The sequence below is a fragment of the Bacillus rossius genome, chromosome 1 (assembly GCF_032445375.1).
Source record: "Bacillus rossius redtenbacheri isolate Brsri chromosome 1, Brsri_v3, whole genome shotgun sequence".
NCBI classification, from domain to species: domain Eukaryota; kingdom Metazoa; phylum Arthropoda; class Insecta; order Phasmatodea; family Bacillidae; genus Bacillus; species Bacillus rossius.
In genome coordinates, this window is record NC_086330.1 from 349,252,378 (window position 1) to 349,273,738 (window position 21,361).

The 21,361-nt window shown below is 34.0% G+C and overlaps 1 protein-coding gene across 7 annotated transcripts in view; it reads right to left on the reverse strand.

Moving 5' to 3' along the window:
• LOC134528207 (hypoxia up-regulated protein 1) overlaps positions 1–21,361 on the reverse strand; it is a 67,049-nt gene that overhangs the window by 21,272 nt on the left and 24,416 nt on the right. For 4 of the 7 annotated variants that reach the window (XM_063361615.1, XM_063361612.1, XM_063361614.1 and 1 more), the window contains exons 10-16: positions 20,072–20,319; positions 17,938–18,214; positions 17,499–17,664; positions 15,677–15,946; positions 3,371–3,478; positions 3,197–3,266; positions 637–900 (exon numbers count right to left, since the gene is read on the reverse strand). In XM_063361615.1, the coding sequence (XP_063217685.1) occupies positions 637–900; positions 3,197–3,266; positions 3,371–3,478; positions 15,677–15,946; positions 17,499–17,664; positions 17,938–18,214; positions 20,072–20,319 (1,403 nt within the window). The remainder of the gene's footprint in view (positions 1–636; positions 901–3,196; positions 3,267–3,370; positions 3,479–15,676; positions 15,947–17,498; positions 17,665–17,937; positions 18,215–20,071; positions 20,320–21,361) is intronic. The other 3 variants (XM_063361616.1, XM_063361613.1, XM_063361610.1) reach the window with 1 other exon arrangement.

The window sequence follows — 21,361 nt, forward strand, 5'->3', positions numbered from 1 at the left end:
CTAAAATATATTTCAAACATTAAAATAAAACTTCAAACATAAGAAGAATGTTTCAATATGTAATAAGCTTCAAACCAAAATGGCAAAAAATCATTAAAATTTGAAATAATGCTAAAAAGCTGAGCAAAAGCATGCTAAATAGTAGAAATATGACATGCTAAAAAAAATTAACAAGACCACAAAAGCACACAAACACCATGAGCAACAGAACACAAAAATTTGAACCACTAAACCAATTTTCGAAAACAGTTACATTTTAGTGCCACTGCTCATAGGTATACTTCCACCACCAAGAACTAAAACATGGAAGAGGTAGTACAGTAGAAACCTGTTATAATGATTACGGGGGCATAAAAAAAGTTTTGAGCAGGAAAAATAAATTTAGCACTTTCTGGGTTAAGTACTTCCCTTTATGAAAATACGCCATGGATAAGCTGGTACAGCATGTCATGAAATAGCATTCAACTGTATAATGCTACAAAGTTCAACCGAGCACAATTTGCATATTCGTTTTGGTACTCCACAGCATCTAACAACTCGTTAATTTAAGTTTTTTATATTTTTTATATCAAAGCTTATTACCATTTCTATCAAAATTTTCTTTCATCGAATGAGTCAATCAAATTGGTTGCGTACCTTTCACAGACCCTTCCGCCTCATCCGCGTCAGGGACAGACTGGTCGTCGGGGCCGGGCAAGGCCGGGACTTCCTGCTCCTCCTCCTCCCCTCCTCCTGGGGCTTGATCTCCGGGGTCCGGCACGGAGTCCCCCGGCATCAGCTCCGGCCCTCCGGACTCTCCGGGCACGACCCCCTCCGCCTCGAGGGCTTCTTCCGCGACTTTCGCGGCCTCCGCATCTTCCGCCGGCTTGCCATCCCCTTCCGTTTTGTTCTTCCCAGACTCTGGAACAAGAAACTGGGCAGTGCTTACCAGATACACTTCAAAAACTGATCTGTTTCTGTTGCTGTTTAAGTAGCAAATACTTTACGGATAGTTGAAGATACATTCACTCTGAGTAAGAACACTTATCAATATTTTTTGTACTAACGGTCTGTGGACAGTGGGGGTCATAAGAAACCATATAACGCTACATAGCACAGGAATATTGAAAAAAGGAACATGCAATGGCATGTAGCTATAGTAGGAATCACCCAGAATTTGCCTGAAGTGTCACACCACTGCACCATCTAACTACATTTCAATTTCAATCCACAAAAAATGAGCCAAGCAATGCGATAACAGTACAACATGAAATCCGCTGGGTCAGAATCGATTTTCCATCTTTGCCAAAAATCACTCCAGTACAAGAATGAGAAGATTTCTTACAATAGACCATGGTCAATTCCTCCCCAAATGCCTGTAATGTGTGTCCAACTATGACCTTATCATTGACAAGACATAAAACTAAAAATGTGAACAAGTCTTGAAATACTCGCCACTGATGTGTAAACATCTAATATCACTAACGAGCCAATTCATGTGTTCTCATGTTGCAAATACACTTATAATACAAATTTTGGACACAAAATTTAATGTAGAATTCATTAAAATAATGCAGAGCGTGATAAATATATATGCAAATTGTGTTTATAATTACATTGCTGGATGGGAATCAGCAGAAGTTTTTACATCCACTGCTAGAATTCACTGCCGGAGCAGCTAAGTTTACTATCAAATCATTGGATTTGCTGAGCAAAATTTTAAACTATATAATTAAACGGTTCCCATAAAAGCGAAAAGAACTTGAAAAAATACTAAACCTCTGATTTGGATCTGATTTTCGACAAGGAATTTTATTAAAATACTGCCTATCTTGTTAAAATTCACTAAACAGTTAATACTATGTTTCCCATTGTCTCTACGAACTTTGATGCATGCTATCCACCACAGATGGCAGCACCGTGGTTACACATTTCTGTTTCAAATGGCTTCCATTTCATTCGCAAAATCACTCCTACCAAATGCTGTATACAGAGAGCTCAGATGTTGACACACCAATTTAAAAAAAATCATCCTCCTTGTGCTGGTAATGGCAGAAGGAAATGGGACTTCCTGTTAACAGTTAGATCTGAAATCACATATGTATAGCACATCTCATTCTTAGTTTGCAGTGTGCATTTAAATAGGTATTTACTCTCTCTTTTCAATGCCCAAATTCTGCCATTAGTGCTGCCCTTTTGTGGCGTGCTCTGTTGTCAGATATACACCATAAAGCATAAAAATTTTAGACACCACTTTGTAATGTATTGAAAATATTGGAAATACATTTTCCTGTCATATATCCTCATGAGCAACATCTGAAAATATTCCATTTTTATTTCTACGGAATCATAATTGAAAGATGCCATCATGTTTTCAACTGTTTTTATCAAAATTTATTGTTAACACTTAGTATTTAAAAATTTTTGCTCTTTTGGGCTTTGCACATAGTTTTATGGAATGTCTTAATATGACCGACTGCTATAAATAGTTTCTCCTGTGACACGATAATTGGTGGTTAGCACTTAAAACTATTTTAGTCAGAATGACAACTGCAATAATAATGTTAATAGACTAATTTATGGTCTAGGAAAAATTAACAAATAGTCAAATTTAAAAAATATTAAAACTTCTTGTAACTGAAGATGATATACATACAAAATAAAATTTTTAATGTTAACAATCCGGGTAGTATCAATATGGGAATGGTGGGTTCCATTTACTCTGTACTGCAATCTAAGCATGTGACAGACAATAGAAAACATTACTCAAATTCTTTTCTACGCTCCCGGTGGGACTATCACCAAGGGTCCCAGCGGCCACGATCACTAATGCATCATGATCACGTGGTAAGCATTGTGGGTTAAATCTTAAATCGTAACACACTTCTCCCCTCCTTCCCCCCCAACCTAACATTTATTGCACCAAGTTGGTACCCAAGTAATTGAGAGGCCTGTCGCCCCAAACCTCTGAGGATAACCAAGCAATGTTAAATGCTATCAATATTAAATAATAAACCAAGCCATCACCAGTTAAGCCTTCTTCCTACATGACCCTCAGTTATGGTCAGAAAGGATCCAAAAATCAATGAGTTTTATCAAGTCAATCTCATAATTTTTTACTAGTGTACATTTTATATAAAAAAAAGAAGCATACGTAACTATTCTGTCCTTGTTACTATGTCATTAACTACAAAGATACTTCGAAAAAATTACTAACCTTGTGCTTTCTGTGATTCTTTTGTTTTCTTTGGTCTCCATATCTTTGCTTTATTCACCAAATACTTCACCTGAAATTAAAAAAAAAATTCATATCACCTGGGGAAAAAAAACTAAAAAGTTTAAACAATTTTACTGTCAGGAAAAAACAGTTTTAGTGAATAGAAAAACTCACCTCTCTATCTAAAACACCCATCTTGTCTGTAATCTGTCTGAGTGTTAGCTTGGGTGTTTCTTGAGGTGTTAGTTTTGCTTGCTCGGCCTCCATATTTTCTTTCCACTCCTATCAACACACCACAAATGTTATATCAGGTAATGTAAATCTTAAACAGAGCACAGCTTAAAAAAGTTAAGCTAATCACATCATTACAAATAAAAAATTATAGCTTAATGTTTATTTGCTTTTATTAAAAATCATACAGTATAAATATTAATAAATACAAACAACCAAGTTCCAAATCACAAAATGCAGCATCACACTAAAATAAAAATAAAATTGTAACAGTTTTAAATTATATATATTTAAACAGTTATTAAAAATATAACCAGGCAGTAAAAATAGTTTGAAACATTTCAAATGGATTAAAATACAGTAAAGGCTCTTTAATTCAGCACGTTCGGAACCACAGCCATACCAGATTAGTGATTTTTCTGCATTTTCCAACGTCGATATGGATTTAATGGGAATACGAAATAAAATTTAATATACAGTACAATTATATATATAAAACAAGTTGTAATATTTGCTATATATTTACTACATGACAAGAAAAAATACACACTAGCATTACTTTTTAAAATGTCTTTGATATCACATTGCTCCAAGTTCATGAAACACCAGAATCAAACAAAAAAAATTACAAAACATGAGCGACTCAATTGGTGCTGAATTACAGAACATACTGAACTGAAGAATACCTGATTAAAGATGCAGACTGTACATATATTTCAGTCTATTAATCCGGCAAACTTTGTTCTTAAAAGGAGTAAAATTAATCTGTGTTTATCCATCATGAGCAGTAATTTTTTTATTCTTACTGAAAAGAAAATTTTTTGAACTATGAAGTATGAACTCAAGGATTTCATGGGATCGGACTGAATTTTGGTTTAAGGTCTCGTCCACACAGATTTTTACGGGATGGATGAAGAGTGAGACGGTGAGATGGAGCAGCAAGGGAATGCATTTGGGGGAGGATGGACGGAGGGGCAACGGAAGTACCTGGAGAAAACCTACCAGCTCGCTGTGAAGTCCATTCAGTTTTACAACTTTGAAAAAGTCAGGTTTGACCCTGCCGCAGAATACAAAAACCAAAACCCAGAATACACTGTTGGAAAACTAGTTCTGACCACTTAATCACATTGGTTCTCTTAAGGCGTAACAATAGGAACCAACTTTTTTTATCAATAATTATTGAAAATCTCTCCATTAAGGCATAGCAAATAATGTAATGAAAAACCAATAGATTATATTCGTTTGCTAAAATAAATATTTTTTCTTAAGAAAATCATTATAATTTTGAATTGAACTCATTTAAAACATAACATTATAAATTCAATAATATCAATAATAGTCTACAGTCTTAGAAATTTATTAATGGATGCCCTCCACCCTGAAAAAAGCATCAATTTTAAATTTAAACAAAAATAATTACTGACATAGAAATTATTGAATCAAAAATGGCATACATCTCAGAGTGAACTCAGATAAAGTGAGAAAGATTCTATGCACGCTATCAAGATACAACTCACTGAAAGGGCAAAACATTGGTTTTCCTTATTTTGACAATAGTAAAATATGAACTTGATGTTTTACAGGTTGGTGACACTTTTTTTGCACATGATGTGCTCATAGATGTCTTTGCTGGTGATGAGAAACATATACTAATAATAAAACTGTTCAGGGTGAAAATCTGTATATTGCATGAATTTACGAAGGGGAAAAAAAATGGAAATAGCTATTTGCATTACAGAAAGTCCTCTATTTACGTCGTACTTATTTACGTCGTTTCGGATTAACGTCGCTAATGTTTGGGTACTCATGTTTCAATTTAAGTTGTCGCCGATTCACAATAACGTCGTTTACAATGACCGTAAATCTTTATTTTAACCAAAACACTGTATATAATTCGTTTATAATTCTTTGTTTCCTTCGGCAGTTAATTTATGCTATGTAGCGAAAGCTACACGTTCACCGCCTTAACTTATCATACATCATGAGGGACGCTTCCTGCTCTTACGTATAGTATGTACTATATATCTGTTTTTATATTTCAATCAATAAAGGTAATAAAGCAGCTGGTTAAATAACCATTCTATAAAGCTGAGAAGTACTAGTTGGACTTGTTTCCCACGCTGACGGTTGTCATTTGCTGATAAAATTGCCCGTTGTCACGTCTGTATGCCAGCGCTTCCGGCTGACCTTGGGCCGTGGCCGGCCGGTGGCATGAAACATGGCTCATTTTGCGTCGTTTCTATTTACGTCGCGGTTTTCAGGAACGTAACCCCGACATAAACAGAGGACTTACTGTATTTCAAAACAAAAAAAAATTTCTTTTCAATTTTGTCTTTTTGTTTTTTTGTCTGTTCCAGCATCAGTCAAAATTTACTGAAAAGATTTCTGATGCATAAATAACTTAGTTCTCTGTATACGGCATTTGGTAGGAGTAATTTTGTAAATGGAACAAAATTCTATTGGAACAGAAATGTGTAAACATGGAGTAGCCATCTGTGGAAGTCTCGAAATATGCACTAAAATTATGACAACTCTTAGGTAACATTTAAATGTAGGGAGAGCGCAGTAACCTACGGCACTTTTACCATTTTTTCAAAATTTTACTACAAAGATAGTTAAAAAAAAAAAATGTCAGCAAGTATTTCAGTACTCTATGATGTGTAAACATCTATCCTCGTAATGAGCAAATTCATGTATTCTCATGTTGTGCAAGTTGTAAATAAACTTATAATCCAAAACAAACAACATTTAATGTAATAGTATTCATAAATATGCTGATAAATAAAATATTTGCTTTTCAAGTAACAAAATTTCCATTTACAAATCACACACACACTTACTGCACCCGCCGCTAGAAGTTGCTGCCTGAATCGTAAATGTTGCTTGCCACCCTCACGTGCAAATAGCAGCACGAAAAAACCGAGATTTTAAACTACGTATTATAAACGGCTCTGATAAAACCGAAAAACACTTGAAAAAATCCTAAACCCTGACTTTGGACCTGATATCTTATTAAAAGACTGTCCACCTTACTAAATTTCACTAAAACGTTTATTACTATAAAGTTTCTGCATATGTTAGAAGTTATAATTCTATGGCTTTACTAAAATATTACCCACAAAAATTTTTAAAAACATTGTAACATAGCAAAATTCCTGCCCCTGCTACTGTAACAATTAACTAAGAATATTTTATGTTGATCTTTTCTTATTGTTTTATAATTAATTCATACTCATGTTTCTTCCGTTATACATGGTCATTTAAAGTATTTTAATTGTACTTAAATATTAATTATTAAGTTTGGTTAGGTTTTACATAAAGCTGAATGTAGCATATTATTTTATTAATTTTAACTCTCATTTGTTTGGTCAGTTAAAATTTAATATGTCAATTAATTACCTTTTTACAATTATAAGGCACACTTATGGCAGTAAGTCTAACATTCGAGAACATTCCAGAAGTTTTAAAAAGAAAGGACGCCACAAGCGCAACATCTGTCGCCAGCAAGTTTTTTTTTCACATCTCAAATGTTTGGGAAAACCCAGCACGTGAGTGCACGACTGCGTAGTATAGAACCAGAACTATTGCTGGCCTAGAGATTGTGCGATGCATCTCCCAAGACTTTCAGAGAAATACATTTTTTCCAGCATTTCTCCTTTCATGGTCATTTTTCTGGATCTATGTTGTGATTGGTCAGTCGACACTGGGTTCTCTCCCCTTTGCTGTCACCTTTGTATGGGAAGACAACTTCGTTGTTTGTTTAATTGTCGCTCGATCGTCGCTACGTGCAGCCGCGTTGTCTGCAGCTCGCCGGAAACAATGAAGTAAAGTTACGAATAGCTAACTTCAAGCCTGCTGGTGGGGGCCAGGCCAAAATGTAACTTTTTTTTTTTAATTAATTTTTGGACTTTTAACTTAAAATTTTACCACAGGCGTGTTTATTGGTACGTTTTTTGCAAAGTAAAACAAAGGGACTTGAATTTTTTTTTGGTTAATCAAGCAATGTGCTACAGCGAATATGTGAAAAGTCTTCTGGACCTGTTATGTAAGTTATAATCTTTGTTTTTGAGAAATAAAAATAATAATAAAAGACTACCTTGAACTCTTTCATTTTTAATGCAACTACATAATAAACTTTTATCCTAAGGAAATAATTTATCTTTGATGTTGGCAACTAGATGAACTTAAAAAAACCAAACTTCAAAATAATTGTATATAAACATAAACTTTTCAAGTGATTAAAGTGTATTGTTACTATTGTGGGTTGCTTAGCCGGGCCAACCTGGAATGTAACAACATATAACACAAAATATATGTTTGAATATTTGTTTTTGCTTAAATGACTGAAATCAGTCTTAATACTTCCTACAAACAAACAACCTCATTGAGATGATTCAACACCATTTTTATTTTATACAATATTATATTATGTTACAGTAGAACCTCATTTTTACGTACCCGCGATATACGAATTCCCGCGATTTACGTATTTTTTTACATGCACTGTCAATTTCCCTATACTAATAATGCATTCTTTTCCCGCCTTGTGCAAAAGCATTTCCCACTGTTTACGTAGAATTAGTGCTGTATTTCGTGGCAAACCATCAGAAAATTTAGAGAAAACAATAAATTCTCAAAATGAATAGCGTGAAGTTTAATTATTAAGCGTTACTGCATGAGTGTATGGTCACCACAGCTTCGTTCGCCATTGTAAACAACTTACTTTTTTTTTTGTGCCACGTGCTATTGTACACTATACGGCCATGAACCAAACGTATGGTGACATAAACATGAAAATTAATAAGTACTTTTCTTAGCGTTCCCCTTTAATCTTAAATGTATCATGCATGAAAATAAAGGTGAAAACTCACATCTTAAATACACAAAAGAGCGGATTACTGTTCCATTATTAAAATACGTTTTAAGCAACGTACGAGTTTCCTATAAATATGGCGTCTTCGTGCATATTCTGCGATGTTCATTTTAACACATTAGAAACATTCTGAAACGTCAAATGGCTGCAATGAATATCCAAACAATGCAATGGCAATTTAACTTCTATTCCTCATCGTAAACAATTATATTGATGGTGGTAGCTATCGTTTTATAGTATTATTTCTCAAAAAATCTGAAGTTAATAAAACTTTAACACGTAATTAAATACAAAGTTCAAAAATCAATTGTGTTACAAAATTTCAGCACCAAGTGGCTATATCAAGATGCTTCAACATTCTCATCTCTTACACAAGAACAGCAAATTTCATGTTTAACTTTCAGAAATAATGAAGAACGGAGATATTGGATATATTTATAATTTTAATTATGTGAGATAGTGAAGTTCTAGTTAATATATAAAAACATACCCGTCTCTGACATATTATTTAGTGTGGTATATATTTTCTTATTGTTTCCCATATAGTGAGATGATAAAAAAAATTTTGAACATTACCCTCATTTTGCATTTTTCCAGTTTTTACATATTTTTTTCCTGGTCCCTTGAAATATGTAAAAATGAGGTTCTACTGTATTAGAAAAAGTAATTAAAATTGTCCCAATGATGAGATTTGAACCATGTCCCTTGAGGTCAACAAGCGCACACTCTACGCTGTGCTACTAAGCATATTGGGAATATGTATAGGAGAATACTGTAATGTCAGTTTTCTTACGAATTTAAAACATGAAATTAGTTTTTACAATGACCATTTTAGTTTACCAAATATATTCCAGGGTAGTTTTATTATCTTAAAGTTACATTTGGCACACCAGCACATTTTATATGTTCCCTAATACTAATGAAAGTGATTATGTATGGGTTTATGTTGCTACACATGGGTCCGGCATCTTGTTTACACATTTGCCGTTTATTGACATTCGTTCAATTTTCACCAAATTACTCCTACTAAATGCCATATACAGAGAGCTAAGAAACTACCACATTAAAAAGGGGTATATTTGGTTTAGTAATAAAAAAATCTTATCTCTAAAGCAAATAAAGTAAGAAAAAATTATCCCCCCCCCCCCCCCCATTTTTAGAAATTTGACTCCAAAGGTAGTGAAATTGGTTTTATAGTAATAAATCATACCTCTAAGCAAATCAAAACAGGCAACCAGCAACTGAGCAAAACTAACTTACATAATGAGTGCTTAGTATGTTTATAAAACCTTTTGCTATTCAAATGCAAAGGGGATGAAAAATGGGTAGATTGGATTTATAATAAAAGGTCATATCTCCAAGAAAATAAAAAAGGTGATAAGAAAATGAGTAAGAATAACCTATGGTACATGATCAGTTTCACAGCCTGTTTTCCCCATTTTTGATATTTTACTGGAAAGGCAATAAAAAGACAATCAGTTTAATAATCTACTCAAGTGGAAAGATGAATATTTCAGAGACTTGTTTCATTTCTCTACTATGCATATCTACTTATCTACCAATATGTATAAGAATTTTTATTCCTGTTTTAAACATGTTAAATAAATTTGTGAGTTTTCAAAAACATCAAAACAATGTACATATCTGAAATTAAGTGAAACAGGGAGAAGATTTTAATTATATTGTGTATATGACCAAATCAAATATAAGTGTTGAACTATATAAGTGTTGTGTAGTTCATGAACTATCTGTATATATACTCTGAACTCGTAGTTCAAAAACTGTTGTCGGAAATAATAATACTATTTAAATATTATTATACAAATACTGATAGTTCTCTCTGGATATTTATTACTCTGATTATTAATACTCTGTCGAGCATAGACTCTTTGGTTATATTTAAATATGTATATGGGCGCCACCCTTATGTACACCTTAACTTTGTTACTAGGATGGGACTAGTGTAGTGTGGTACATAAGAGAAAAAGGAAACAATTTCACACTTCAAATCTATAATGGGCATGAGATTGGAAACATGTAAATTAAGGTCATTAAGAAACATATACACTGTAAAAATAATAACAGGGTAACATAGGATTTAACAAATACTCTTTAATCAGATAAAATATAGATAATTAATGGTTGGACCAGTGGTATACTAATATGTTTTCTTAAATAACAGGAAGTATGTTGCACACATGATAAAACACAGCAAAAGTTCATAAGTTCAAATTAATTATGTCTGTTGCTCTCAATTCAGAATCGAAAATTAGTGTGAGAAAAAAAAATGTTTATTAAATTCGTAATTTAATTTAATTTTAGTGTACCTCGGCTGAATTCAGTGTGTAATTGCGGTAGAGCATCATGAGAGCTCCGTCTCATTTCACCTCTGGGTGTAAGAACTAATTAAAGTGTAGATCAGAATATGTAATTGGCTTTAACAAATGTTTATCTCAATAGGTCCTTAATGTGTTCAGCACAAAACTCAATGTTTATATGTCCATCGGCAATGTTAAAATACGTGTATGCAGAAAAACGTTTCTTTCAAAATAGCATCATGAGTCGGTAGGTATTTTAGTCACAGTAATTCACTCCTAATTACACGTCATATAGGACGTGCCCTATTTAAATAACATGTAATTTATATTTAGACGACGATTGAAAACATCCTAGTAATAGGATGATCTAATTAGCTCGTAGATATTTCTGATTTTTAAGGGGATTGAAACCCAGGCTATCTAGCCAACGCCGTCGTTATTCCAAGACTTTTTTCTTTAATTTCAGTAATGACGCTTATCTTAAGTAACATGGCCTCTCATTGGCCGAGACACAAAGATCGTTGACTTAATTATCACATCAAAACAAAATACAGACACTTAACAATATAACTTAATATGCTAAAATGTCTGAAATTTAAAACCTGATTTTTCAACAATGAAAGTTTTGTTATGCAAATTACGTATAAAAAGTTCAATTTGCCGTTAAGTCAATTGCTCCCTAGAGGGGTCTGTAAAATGAAAATAAAAATAAAAAAAAACTGTAAAATCAGACATAATCTAAAATTAAACCAAATACATAGCTGTGTGTGTCAAAATTTTAAAAATAGGCTCGCTCATAAAATGGAGAGGTGTGATTTAATCAAGGTAGTATATACATTCCAACACAGGAAAACTGGAATTATAAAATTGGCTTATTTAATCTACGCCAACAAAATATATAAATGCAAATACACCATTTTATTTAGTGTTCAAACAATAATTAATTTAAAGAAGGTTGCAGATTGCTACAAAGGTAATTTTTTTTAAAATTTAAGTGCATACATAATCTAAATTTACGCATTACCACTTTCAAAATTTCAATATTAAATGGTTTTGTTATGAAGGAAAGTTATAAACACCTTTTTGTCAATTTCTTTTGTAAAATAGTTTGCAATTATTCACAGACTTTTCCTTAAAATGGTAAAATTGACCAATATCCTGAAATTGTTGCAAGTAAAGCCACAAGTTATTAGGAAGTTTGAATACAAAATAAATAATGAGTTTAATGTACATTTTTGTTTAAAGGTTGAGTTGTGTAGCCAAGTTTATCTTGAGGTAAAAAAAAAAAATTCAATCTCCCGAACATGATGTTGATTGGTCAACCATTTGTAAGTGCCATGGATGCTGGACTGCACATTTCATCTCTATGTTCACTCAGACGAGCCACGGGTTCGAAGACAGTGTCTTGGGCGCCACAGACAGGGGAGCGGAGGGCAAGGTTGGAGGTGCCTCATTCCTCACCAGGTATCGGGGAGGTCTGACATGCATGCGGGCGGAAAGTGAGCTTGAAACAACCCGACTGCTGTGTACGCTCGCTATGCTCTCTCGCTCCACTATTCAAGAGTCCTCCCCGGGTATTGTTATGCCTGGCAGCTGATACTGTAGGCGCCCGTCCCCAGTCTTAGGATATCCGTGACTCGGTGACGAACCACTGCGTAGGGATGATTTATAGGTCAACAAAATTTTAAGGTTTTATTTATAGTCCGATTTGGTTATTAAAACAGAATATTTCGGTGTTGTTTTTATTTGTTAGAAATTCTGTTTTGTAATAAATACTCCAGCAAAAGTGGTGAAGTTGAAATTCTCCATTTCAACGATAAAATAAATTGTAATAAATTGTTCTAAAACCAATGCATTCAGAAAAATATAAACTAATTAGTGAGCATTTGTGGTTTAAGAGAGATTCTATACAAGATGCACAGTAAAACAATTTGTTTTTTCTGATCCATGCACTTTGGTTCAATTTTTTTGTCTGGAAATGACATTACTTGAAATTCAACCATTAATAGGTTTCTTTTTTATTATCTGTATTAAGTTTTGGCAAATGCTACTTAATTGTTAATTCCATTATAAAACTTACACTTCAGTGCTATAAAACTTGCATTTCAGTGTAATGTGGTGTTTTGCAAAGCTTTTCTGTGTTATTTTCGTTTTATCACAATTCACCAAGTAATCTTGTCCCTGTGTAGAGCCCATGAAAAATGGTAAATAAAACTGCCTGATTTCGGTAAATAAATTATAGGATTTCGGTGCTATATTTCGGTAAAAAAAAAGGATTTCGGTGGTATATTTCTGTAAACAAAATTTTTTTTTTTTGTTAAATGAATGCATTTGTTCTACTAATTATTTAATTTCATGATACACACACAAAGCTGTACATGATACTTGATACAGCAATCACTAGATTCCTGCGTAAGCCTTACAGAAGTGGAAATGTTATCTAGTAGATTATATACACATTACTTAAATTTTACATCACAAATAGTGTCTAGAATTTCACAGTCTATGTTTATGTATTTAAACATTTTGAGTATTAAATAGGACTATGCTATGTTCCTGCACAAAACTTTATAGATTAATGTTTTCCTGTCAGGAGAATTGGCCTTTTTGGCCAAATAGTTTGGTAAACATGTAAGAAAGGGTTCCCTAAAAAATAAGTTAATTATAATGATGGGATTTTCGATACTTCGATACCTCGAAACGTCGAAACCTTCGATACTTGACGGTATCGCAAAGTATCGAGTATCGAAACTGTAAGTTCAATACATTTTTTCGATACCGGAATGCTTGTTCATTTGTATTGAATTAAGTTTTGAGTCGCCATCGTACAAAATACAACTACAGTAGGACCTCAATGATACGTTCCCGTTTCATACGTTTTCCCGTGTCATATGCCGATTAATTTTGGTCCCGCCGAAAGTACTATATTTACAATGGTTTACTTTCCCGGAACATACACTTATAAAATCATTAATTTCCCGTTTCATACGTTTTCACGAAGCGAAAAAGCCCTAAAATTCAAAAAAAAATTTGTTAGATATATTCCTTCTGATAAATTACGTCTTAATTAATGCTTTTATTTTGAAAAACGTTCATTGTTTAGCTTTGCAAACGTAAGAAAATAACTTTATCGCACCATAGATATGGATAGTATCAGGAAGACTGCACTTCGCTAGTAGCATCTATGGCCAGCATCAAGCGAGACTAGTGGTGCAAACTAGCAATGATTATGAAAATGGTGCACGTGCTTTACCAATGCACGGAGATCTCAGATTTTGTGCATTCATTAATCTTTGAACTGAATAAACCCGTTTGTTATTGTTTTCTTACGATCAGATTGTTTTGTATTTTACGTTTCTCAAGTTAAAATTTTATTGATAATTTTTCTGTTGCATAAAGTTGTTTGTAAAATGAAACAAACAAGCAAAAATTTCTGATTTTCTTTTTACAATAGCCTAATTTTTTTATTTCTATTTTAGGCTTGGTGACTTTTCCCCCCTCCAAGAAAGGACTTAAACATTTTGTAAGGCCACTGTTTCTCATGTCAGCTTTACTTGATTATGGACTGTATTTTACATTTCTGGTGGTTTTATTATATGTATATATAATGATGAATTCATATATTTCATTAATACTATAAAGCAATTATTTACACATTAGACATTATGTATTTAAGTTTAAACTGACATTGTGCTGGTATGATAGATTGTATTTATATAGTTTAAAACTAATTTATTTTATTTGTAATAATATTGTTACTTAATGGGAAAATATTTTTCCCTGGAATATTGAAAGTATCGAAAGTATCGAACTGAAAAAACAATACAGAATCGAGTATCGAAAGTGTGGTATCGTCCCACCTCTAGTTAATTACAATGATTATAGTACATGTAAAATTTCAGGCTCAAAGTTTTTTTTTTTTTTTAATTTACTATAATTTTGTTTTACTACACATTTCCGGCATCTTTCCCATCAAATTATGTTTATTAGGACGTTAGAACCGTAATACATTTCCTTGACTTACCTTTCGTGTATTCATTTAACCATTCCCTCATAGCTGGGTGATCTAGCTTCTCTAGGGGAATATTTGCAGAAACAAATGCACGCACTGTATTGCTTGCAAATTTGACTTTAATTTCCTTTGCTCGTTTATGGAGAACAATATTATCCTCGAGTGTCACTTTCCTTTTGACTCCACAACCTCATGGTGATGTTTGACTTTTTTTCTTCTCTAAATGAGATGCTCGCTGTTTGCAGTGTTTTTCACAAGTATCTTTCTTTTTCCAATCTACTACCGTATTGCAAAATTTACACATCATTATCCGCTTTTCTTTATTAAAAACAATGAATCCTTCATGCTTGTATTCTTTAGCTTGTTCTAACACTGATACGACCTTAGGCATTGTGAAGTATCAAGTAAACTTCAAACAAAACAAACCACAACTACCTATTTTCGTTCACATTTGCCTATTTACATGGAACGTAGGATCTTTTCACATGACCGGCGTATTGCGACGTTAAAATCCCATAACCTCTGTGTTATTATTTACAAACAATATAAGAACGGAACAGAGATAAGTATCTCTGCAATGGAAACGAATATGGCCAAACGGCTAACTTCAACCACATCCCGCTAGGATCGCTGATAAATGGTTGCCGTTTTCAGGCCGAGTGTTTGGTATTTATTTTGCTTCAACTTATCTATGGCGCATCTCATAATAAAGATGGCTTACGATGTTTTTGTTTATTAAACGAATACGTTTTGCGGCAAAAGTATTATTGTGAAACTTAATATTCATATCGCGTTAAAATTCTGACAATTCGCGGATATTTCGTGAAACAACAAGAATATTGCGAATAGTAATGAATTTCGCGGCATCGCCAGTTATTTCGTGAAAACGAAATGCTGTAAAATCAAAATAGGCGTAGGGAAACACATTTGTAAGTGCTTAGAATGAAGTTCCAAAATCGTAAGTAAAATTTCGCAATTTCGTCATTAACGAAATTCGAGTACCCCTACCTATGTGCATGGTGCACGACAACTACGACCGCACTGACCTGCGTCTCCTTGATGACCCTCTCGAGCGTCTCCAGCTCGACAGCAGTGAACATGCCCTCCTCGGCCTGCGAGCTCATGTTGCGCGCCCCGGCCAGGAAGTTGGAGCTGCCGTTGAGCATGGAGGCGAGCGCGGCCAGCGCCTCGGGCCGCTCCCGGTGCTCCTTCACCCGGCGGTACAGCGGGCCCGTCAGCGCCTTCAGCTCCTTCAGCCTCGCCTCGTACGCCTCCACGCCGGCGCCCTCCCCCTCGTCGTACAGCCAGTCCGACAGCTGCCGCCACAGTTACATCAGTCGCCTTAGAATAAAAACCCTGTATCTTAGAGATACCGTATTTACCCGCAAAATGTCCGCAGTAATTTGGCTACATTTTAGACAAAAAAAATGGGGTGCGGACATTATGAGGTGAAGTCCGAAAAAAAAAAAATTTCCTCAAAATTTTACGTTTTGTGTAGAGTAAAAAAAAATTGTTCTCTCATAATTAGTTTACTAGCAGAGCGCTGGTGACTGGCGACCCTCCGCAGCGGACGTGAGAAATGTGACAGGTGTCGAGATAATTCGGTGCCGGCGATTAGTGGAAGACGCCACTCATTTTTTTATTCTTCTCTCACTCGCGTGTGCGCTCTTACGTTCAGAAGCCGCAGCCAGCCTACACAAAATAAACGCTTTGCGTGAAAAGATATTTTTTTAATCTTTCATTGAGATGGCCACTGACAGCACGGGGCAGAAGTCTAATGTCTGCATTAGCCGGCGCCGGCGAGCCTCCCTCCCTGTCCCTTGCCCACTGTGTGTATAAAAAAACCGTGCGCATGTACCCCCACCACTTCTCCGCTACCTCCCCTACTTTGTGACGTAGTGTAAGTTGACGTGTACTGGCTTGTGCTATATATAGCCCATCCCCTTGCAACTCGCGTGACGTCGCAGGCAGCTGCGCAGTGGAGTGCGAGTTTCTGAGTCCGGAAGGTTTCACCACGCTACAAAACCCTCTCAGCGACCGCTCCGGAGAAATGAACAACTCAAGGTCAAAGCATTGTTGACAGCGTCGGTAATTTTCCATCCCGTTACTGTGCCTTTCAGGGGTGGCCAAGGTTGCTTTGTCTGGTGCTGACTTTATGCGGATTTTAAAAAATTCCATTTCAAGTAATTAAAAAGAAATGTGCGGACATTATGCGATTAAATACGATACATTAAACAAAACTCCACAAATTATGCATTGTTTTCTTCAGGGAATGGCCATGTCTGCATGATTACATGGTAACTGGGTGAAGCAATTCTTTTTTCCGCTCACACCGTATTGGTCAGACATCCAAAACATTGGCTGAAGTGTAGACTCAAGTGCTCCTGAATTAGAGAAATGCTGGGGTCTTCAAGTTCAAACCCACAACCCCAGCCACATAAGCTAGGTGTATTAGTGATCACAGACATCAAAGATCCTTTATTTCATAATATATGAGGCTACTTGTGCATGTGCATGTGTCAGTATACAATTTAATTTGTTACTTATAAATTACATCAAAAATAATTTCAAATGCACAAAAATTGTAATGACAAATACAATAAATTGACTGACGATATTGAGAATTCAGTAAATCATTAGAAAAACAGCTACATTTATAAGTAATTAAAATAACATTAAATATGATACTAATATATTGCACCAGTTTTTTTTATAAACAGCTATTACAAGTCAATTTAATAATTCTCAAAAAAGAAATTCTTTTTCACAAGAGTGAAAACAAAAAACAATCTGGTCTGTGGAAAACATTATAAGAATTACTTTAGGTACATTGTATAAACAACCTACAGTTTAACTGCAATTACTTACTTCTTGACAAGCACTTCTAATCTTCTCCGCTTCTTCTGGAGTAGCTGCAGCCTGAAATTCTTCGGTGTTGAGCTTATTCTGAGCGTCAAACACAAAACTTTCCAAGGCGTTAAGAGCTGCTTCCCGCCGTCTCTTCTGCTCATCAAATCTGTTCAGTTCTTCTATCCTGTCAAGCGGAAAACACTCTTTACATTTAAAAAATCAATTACTTTTCCGCAGTTGAGAAGTACTATAAGATGTCTACAATTATTTTTAAATGCAACACAACTCTATTTACTACACATACAAATTCATGAGTTTTCACTTAATTTAAAAAAAATAATAACCAGCAAACCAAAAATGGCATGTGAACATCTTGCATGGCACTTATACGATACATTAATTTATTCAAAACATAAACACAAACATCCACACATGTGTATAAACAATATAAACTTACTTTTTGGCACACTCCTGGAACTGTTTATCACTTATTGGGATCACACCCAATTTCTCTTCACTTGCTTTAATTGGTTCCTTTATCTGAAGCTGCTTGGGTTTCTTCTCTACTGCCTTTGTAGCATTTTTCACCTCCTCCGCATTTTCATCTTTCTTACCAGTCTCCCCTTCAGCTTTCTTTTCGTCTTTCTCAGCCTCCTCAGTCACTGGTTTTTCTTCCTTGGGATCATCTGCTGGTGCAGGCTTTTCTTCATTACTTTCTTTCTTTTCTTCTGAACCTTAAATACATGAATTGTCAAAATTTAAATACCAAAAATAAAATTTTTCACCTTGAATTATGAACTAGAAAATTCTTTCAGTGATACTAATCAAACATTTGCTTTTATTTTTAATATACGTACAGGGTTATGTGAACGCAAAGCAAAATTACACTGTCAACCATAAAAGTATTTCTAATTGCAGCTTTTCAAGTTACGGCGGCAATAAATGTGTTACAAATCACAATACTACTATAAGATAGTGTAAGTGGTGTAAAATTTATAATTTTGTCATAGTTAAGTATTTTGTTCAAATATTAAGGGAAAAAAATTTAATTACTTAAACTAAACATGTAGTTACTTCTGTGCAAAACAGCCACATCTCTGCTTGAAAATATGCACTAATAGAAAAAAACATTTAATTAATTATTTTTTAAATATAAAATGCTTGAACTAATTCTGATCCAATGCAACAATATCTGTATTTTATTAATTTCATACCTGGTAAACACAGATGACTTTCATGATAAAAAGAACCTAAATGATAAATGCCTAAAATTTGCAATCAAATGTGCAAAAGTCAAAAATAAAATAAAAATTATTTAAACACATCTTTTAAAAAAATAGGGACTTACTACAGACTAGTATCATTTCTCATAAAAACCATCTCCAAATTTGGACAACAAACATATGTGAATTTGCTATCAAGATTACAAAATACTGTACACTTTGGTAAACAACTGACATGCATCAATGTATGGATGGCATAAACACACATTGACAGAGTACGAGCAGATACCTACACACACCTTTGCTTCCCCTTATCAAGAGCCGACATGTGAACGAACGACATTTTACAAAACACACATTGAACATAAAATATACATTAAGGGATTTTACTTGCCAAAACCAAATGCATGCATGTACGACTATATGTTGATTTTTTTTTAATGCTTATACAAAACAGTAATACACTCCAATAAGACGGTCACTGCAGGCTTCTTTTCTCTATCATGTTTTCCCACCTTCTTACCCCAAACCTTTTGCTGTTTTCATAGCTGCCACATTGTTCCGCCAAAAACATTGCGGAAGTGATGCTTGATAACATCAGGTGATGGTTAGTAAGATGATTAGCTAGTTTCTCCGTCGTTAAAAATGTCACTTTAATAAAAAAAAATTAAATAAAAAAAAGGAATTTAAAACTGCTTCTACAACACCAACCAATTTTTTTGGCGTAACTAATATGGCGCAACAACTAGTTGACAGTCTTATTCCTTCTTTGTTTTTCTTTTTACCTTAAGACAATAAAAATTAGTGCACTGCTTCTCTTATCACCTTTTATTGGGCCTTGAATCCATATTTTATTCTATGTACCTTTAGAATGTATTGAACATGAGCACATACTGTGGAATAGAAGTTTTACCATACACATTTGACAATTTTAGTCTAGTCTAACATGTATACAATAAAATACTCAAAATTGAATTTATTATTTTATTACAATGAAATAACATTTAAGGATGAAGCCTCAAATATAAAGGGGAACTTTTTTTTTGGTCTGCTATGTTTCTTGTCGGTTGAACACTTGTCAGTTGACAACATGAGTCCCCTAGCTAAGCAGTCAAATGATTCTGGTTATTTCATAACATTAAATTAAACTGGTCTTTTATATTGTTCAAGGGTGAAATGCATACAGCAAAAAAATGAGATTTTGGTAACAGTTATGTAACATGCAGCAAGTTTGTAAAAACATAATATTTTAAAATAAGGTTAAGGTATCAGCTGTGGAAACCAAACCAAATAAAAAAACACAACAAAACATATTTCAACATAACACTAATAGAAAAACCAAAGCACCAAACCCAACCACCAGCTCACCTGTAAACAACTTACTAAGGGTACTCCCAAGTTTCGACAATGTGGACTCTTCCTGTGCTGCCAACTCTTCATCTGTTAACGTCTTCTCCGCTACAAACTCCACGTTTGTCAGGTTCAGGATCCCACTTTCGTCAACCAGGAAGTGTACTTTGACGCCTTTTGACTCAATGTTCTCCCCTTGATGCTTTGCAATAACTTCAGCCACTCCCGTCAAGGACACTCGACTCAAGTTCAGCGAGCCCAGAGCTCTGTTTAACACATGATAAAACTCACCTTAACACAAGACACTTCATACAACACACTTTGGCAAACTTAACACAATGAAGTTTTCAAACCTTTCACTAGTAGTATTTCAATTTATAAGTTAAATTAACATGACAACCAGTATATAGTAAATTTAATATTGTAGTAATTCCGAACATTTAAGTCACATATCTTTCAAAGTAATAAATTAGATACTACAGATAAACTTATACCACCATCGTATAGTGCGATATAAAATTTATTTTTCAAAACTCTTCCGTACAATATTCCTAGCTAGTTTGTATTTGTAATATACTAAGATAACTGTTCTTGTAACATTTTTATGCAGTCTCCTAACTTGCTCAAATTAGACTGCATGGCAGCAAGAGTGTCTCTGTGTTGCTAGTTGCCTTCAATGGCATACGTGGCAACATTAAGTAGCAAATGACAGTGCAGACTACACAACACCATTTTTGACCCTCTTTCTTTAAGAGGAAATCACTCAGCAGAGTATTTTTGCATAAGGCTCAGTGTTAGTATCATATACCCACAGATTTACCCCTGAAGTACCTTGGACATGAAAATGATTTGGTTTTCTCTTAGATTTAACCCTCTTAGTGCCAGCCTCTGCTAGGATGGTAGTGCTAATAGTGCCAGGCCATTTTTAACTAAATTGCATCTCTAGAGTTTAATTTTAATAACTTTTTAACCTTTACTGTTATAACTATGAAATTTTTTACTGTTTATAGATAAATGTTTTCTTCTGTCACTTCTCATGTTTAAACATAAAAATTTTCATCTTATTTTATTTTTGTTGTTTTTTAAATTATAAAAAATAATTATAAAATTTTTTTATGGATTGTAATGTGGATAGGGAGTAGTTTTGACAGTAATATTCTTTGGTTTTGAATTTTTTTTTAAATATTTAATTGTTTTTCTATATGATAGTATAATAGTAATGTAATTTTTTCCAATATTTATTCTAATAATAATTTTTTGAAAAGAAAAAAAAAACATTGCTTTTCTAACTGTGTACAATACAAATGA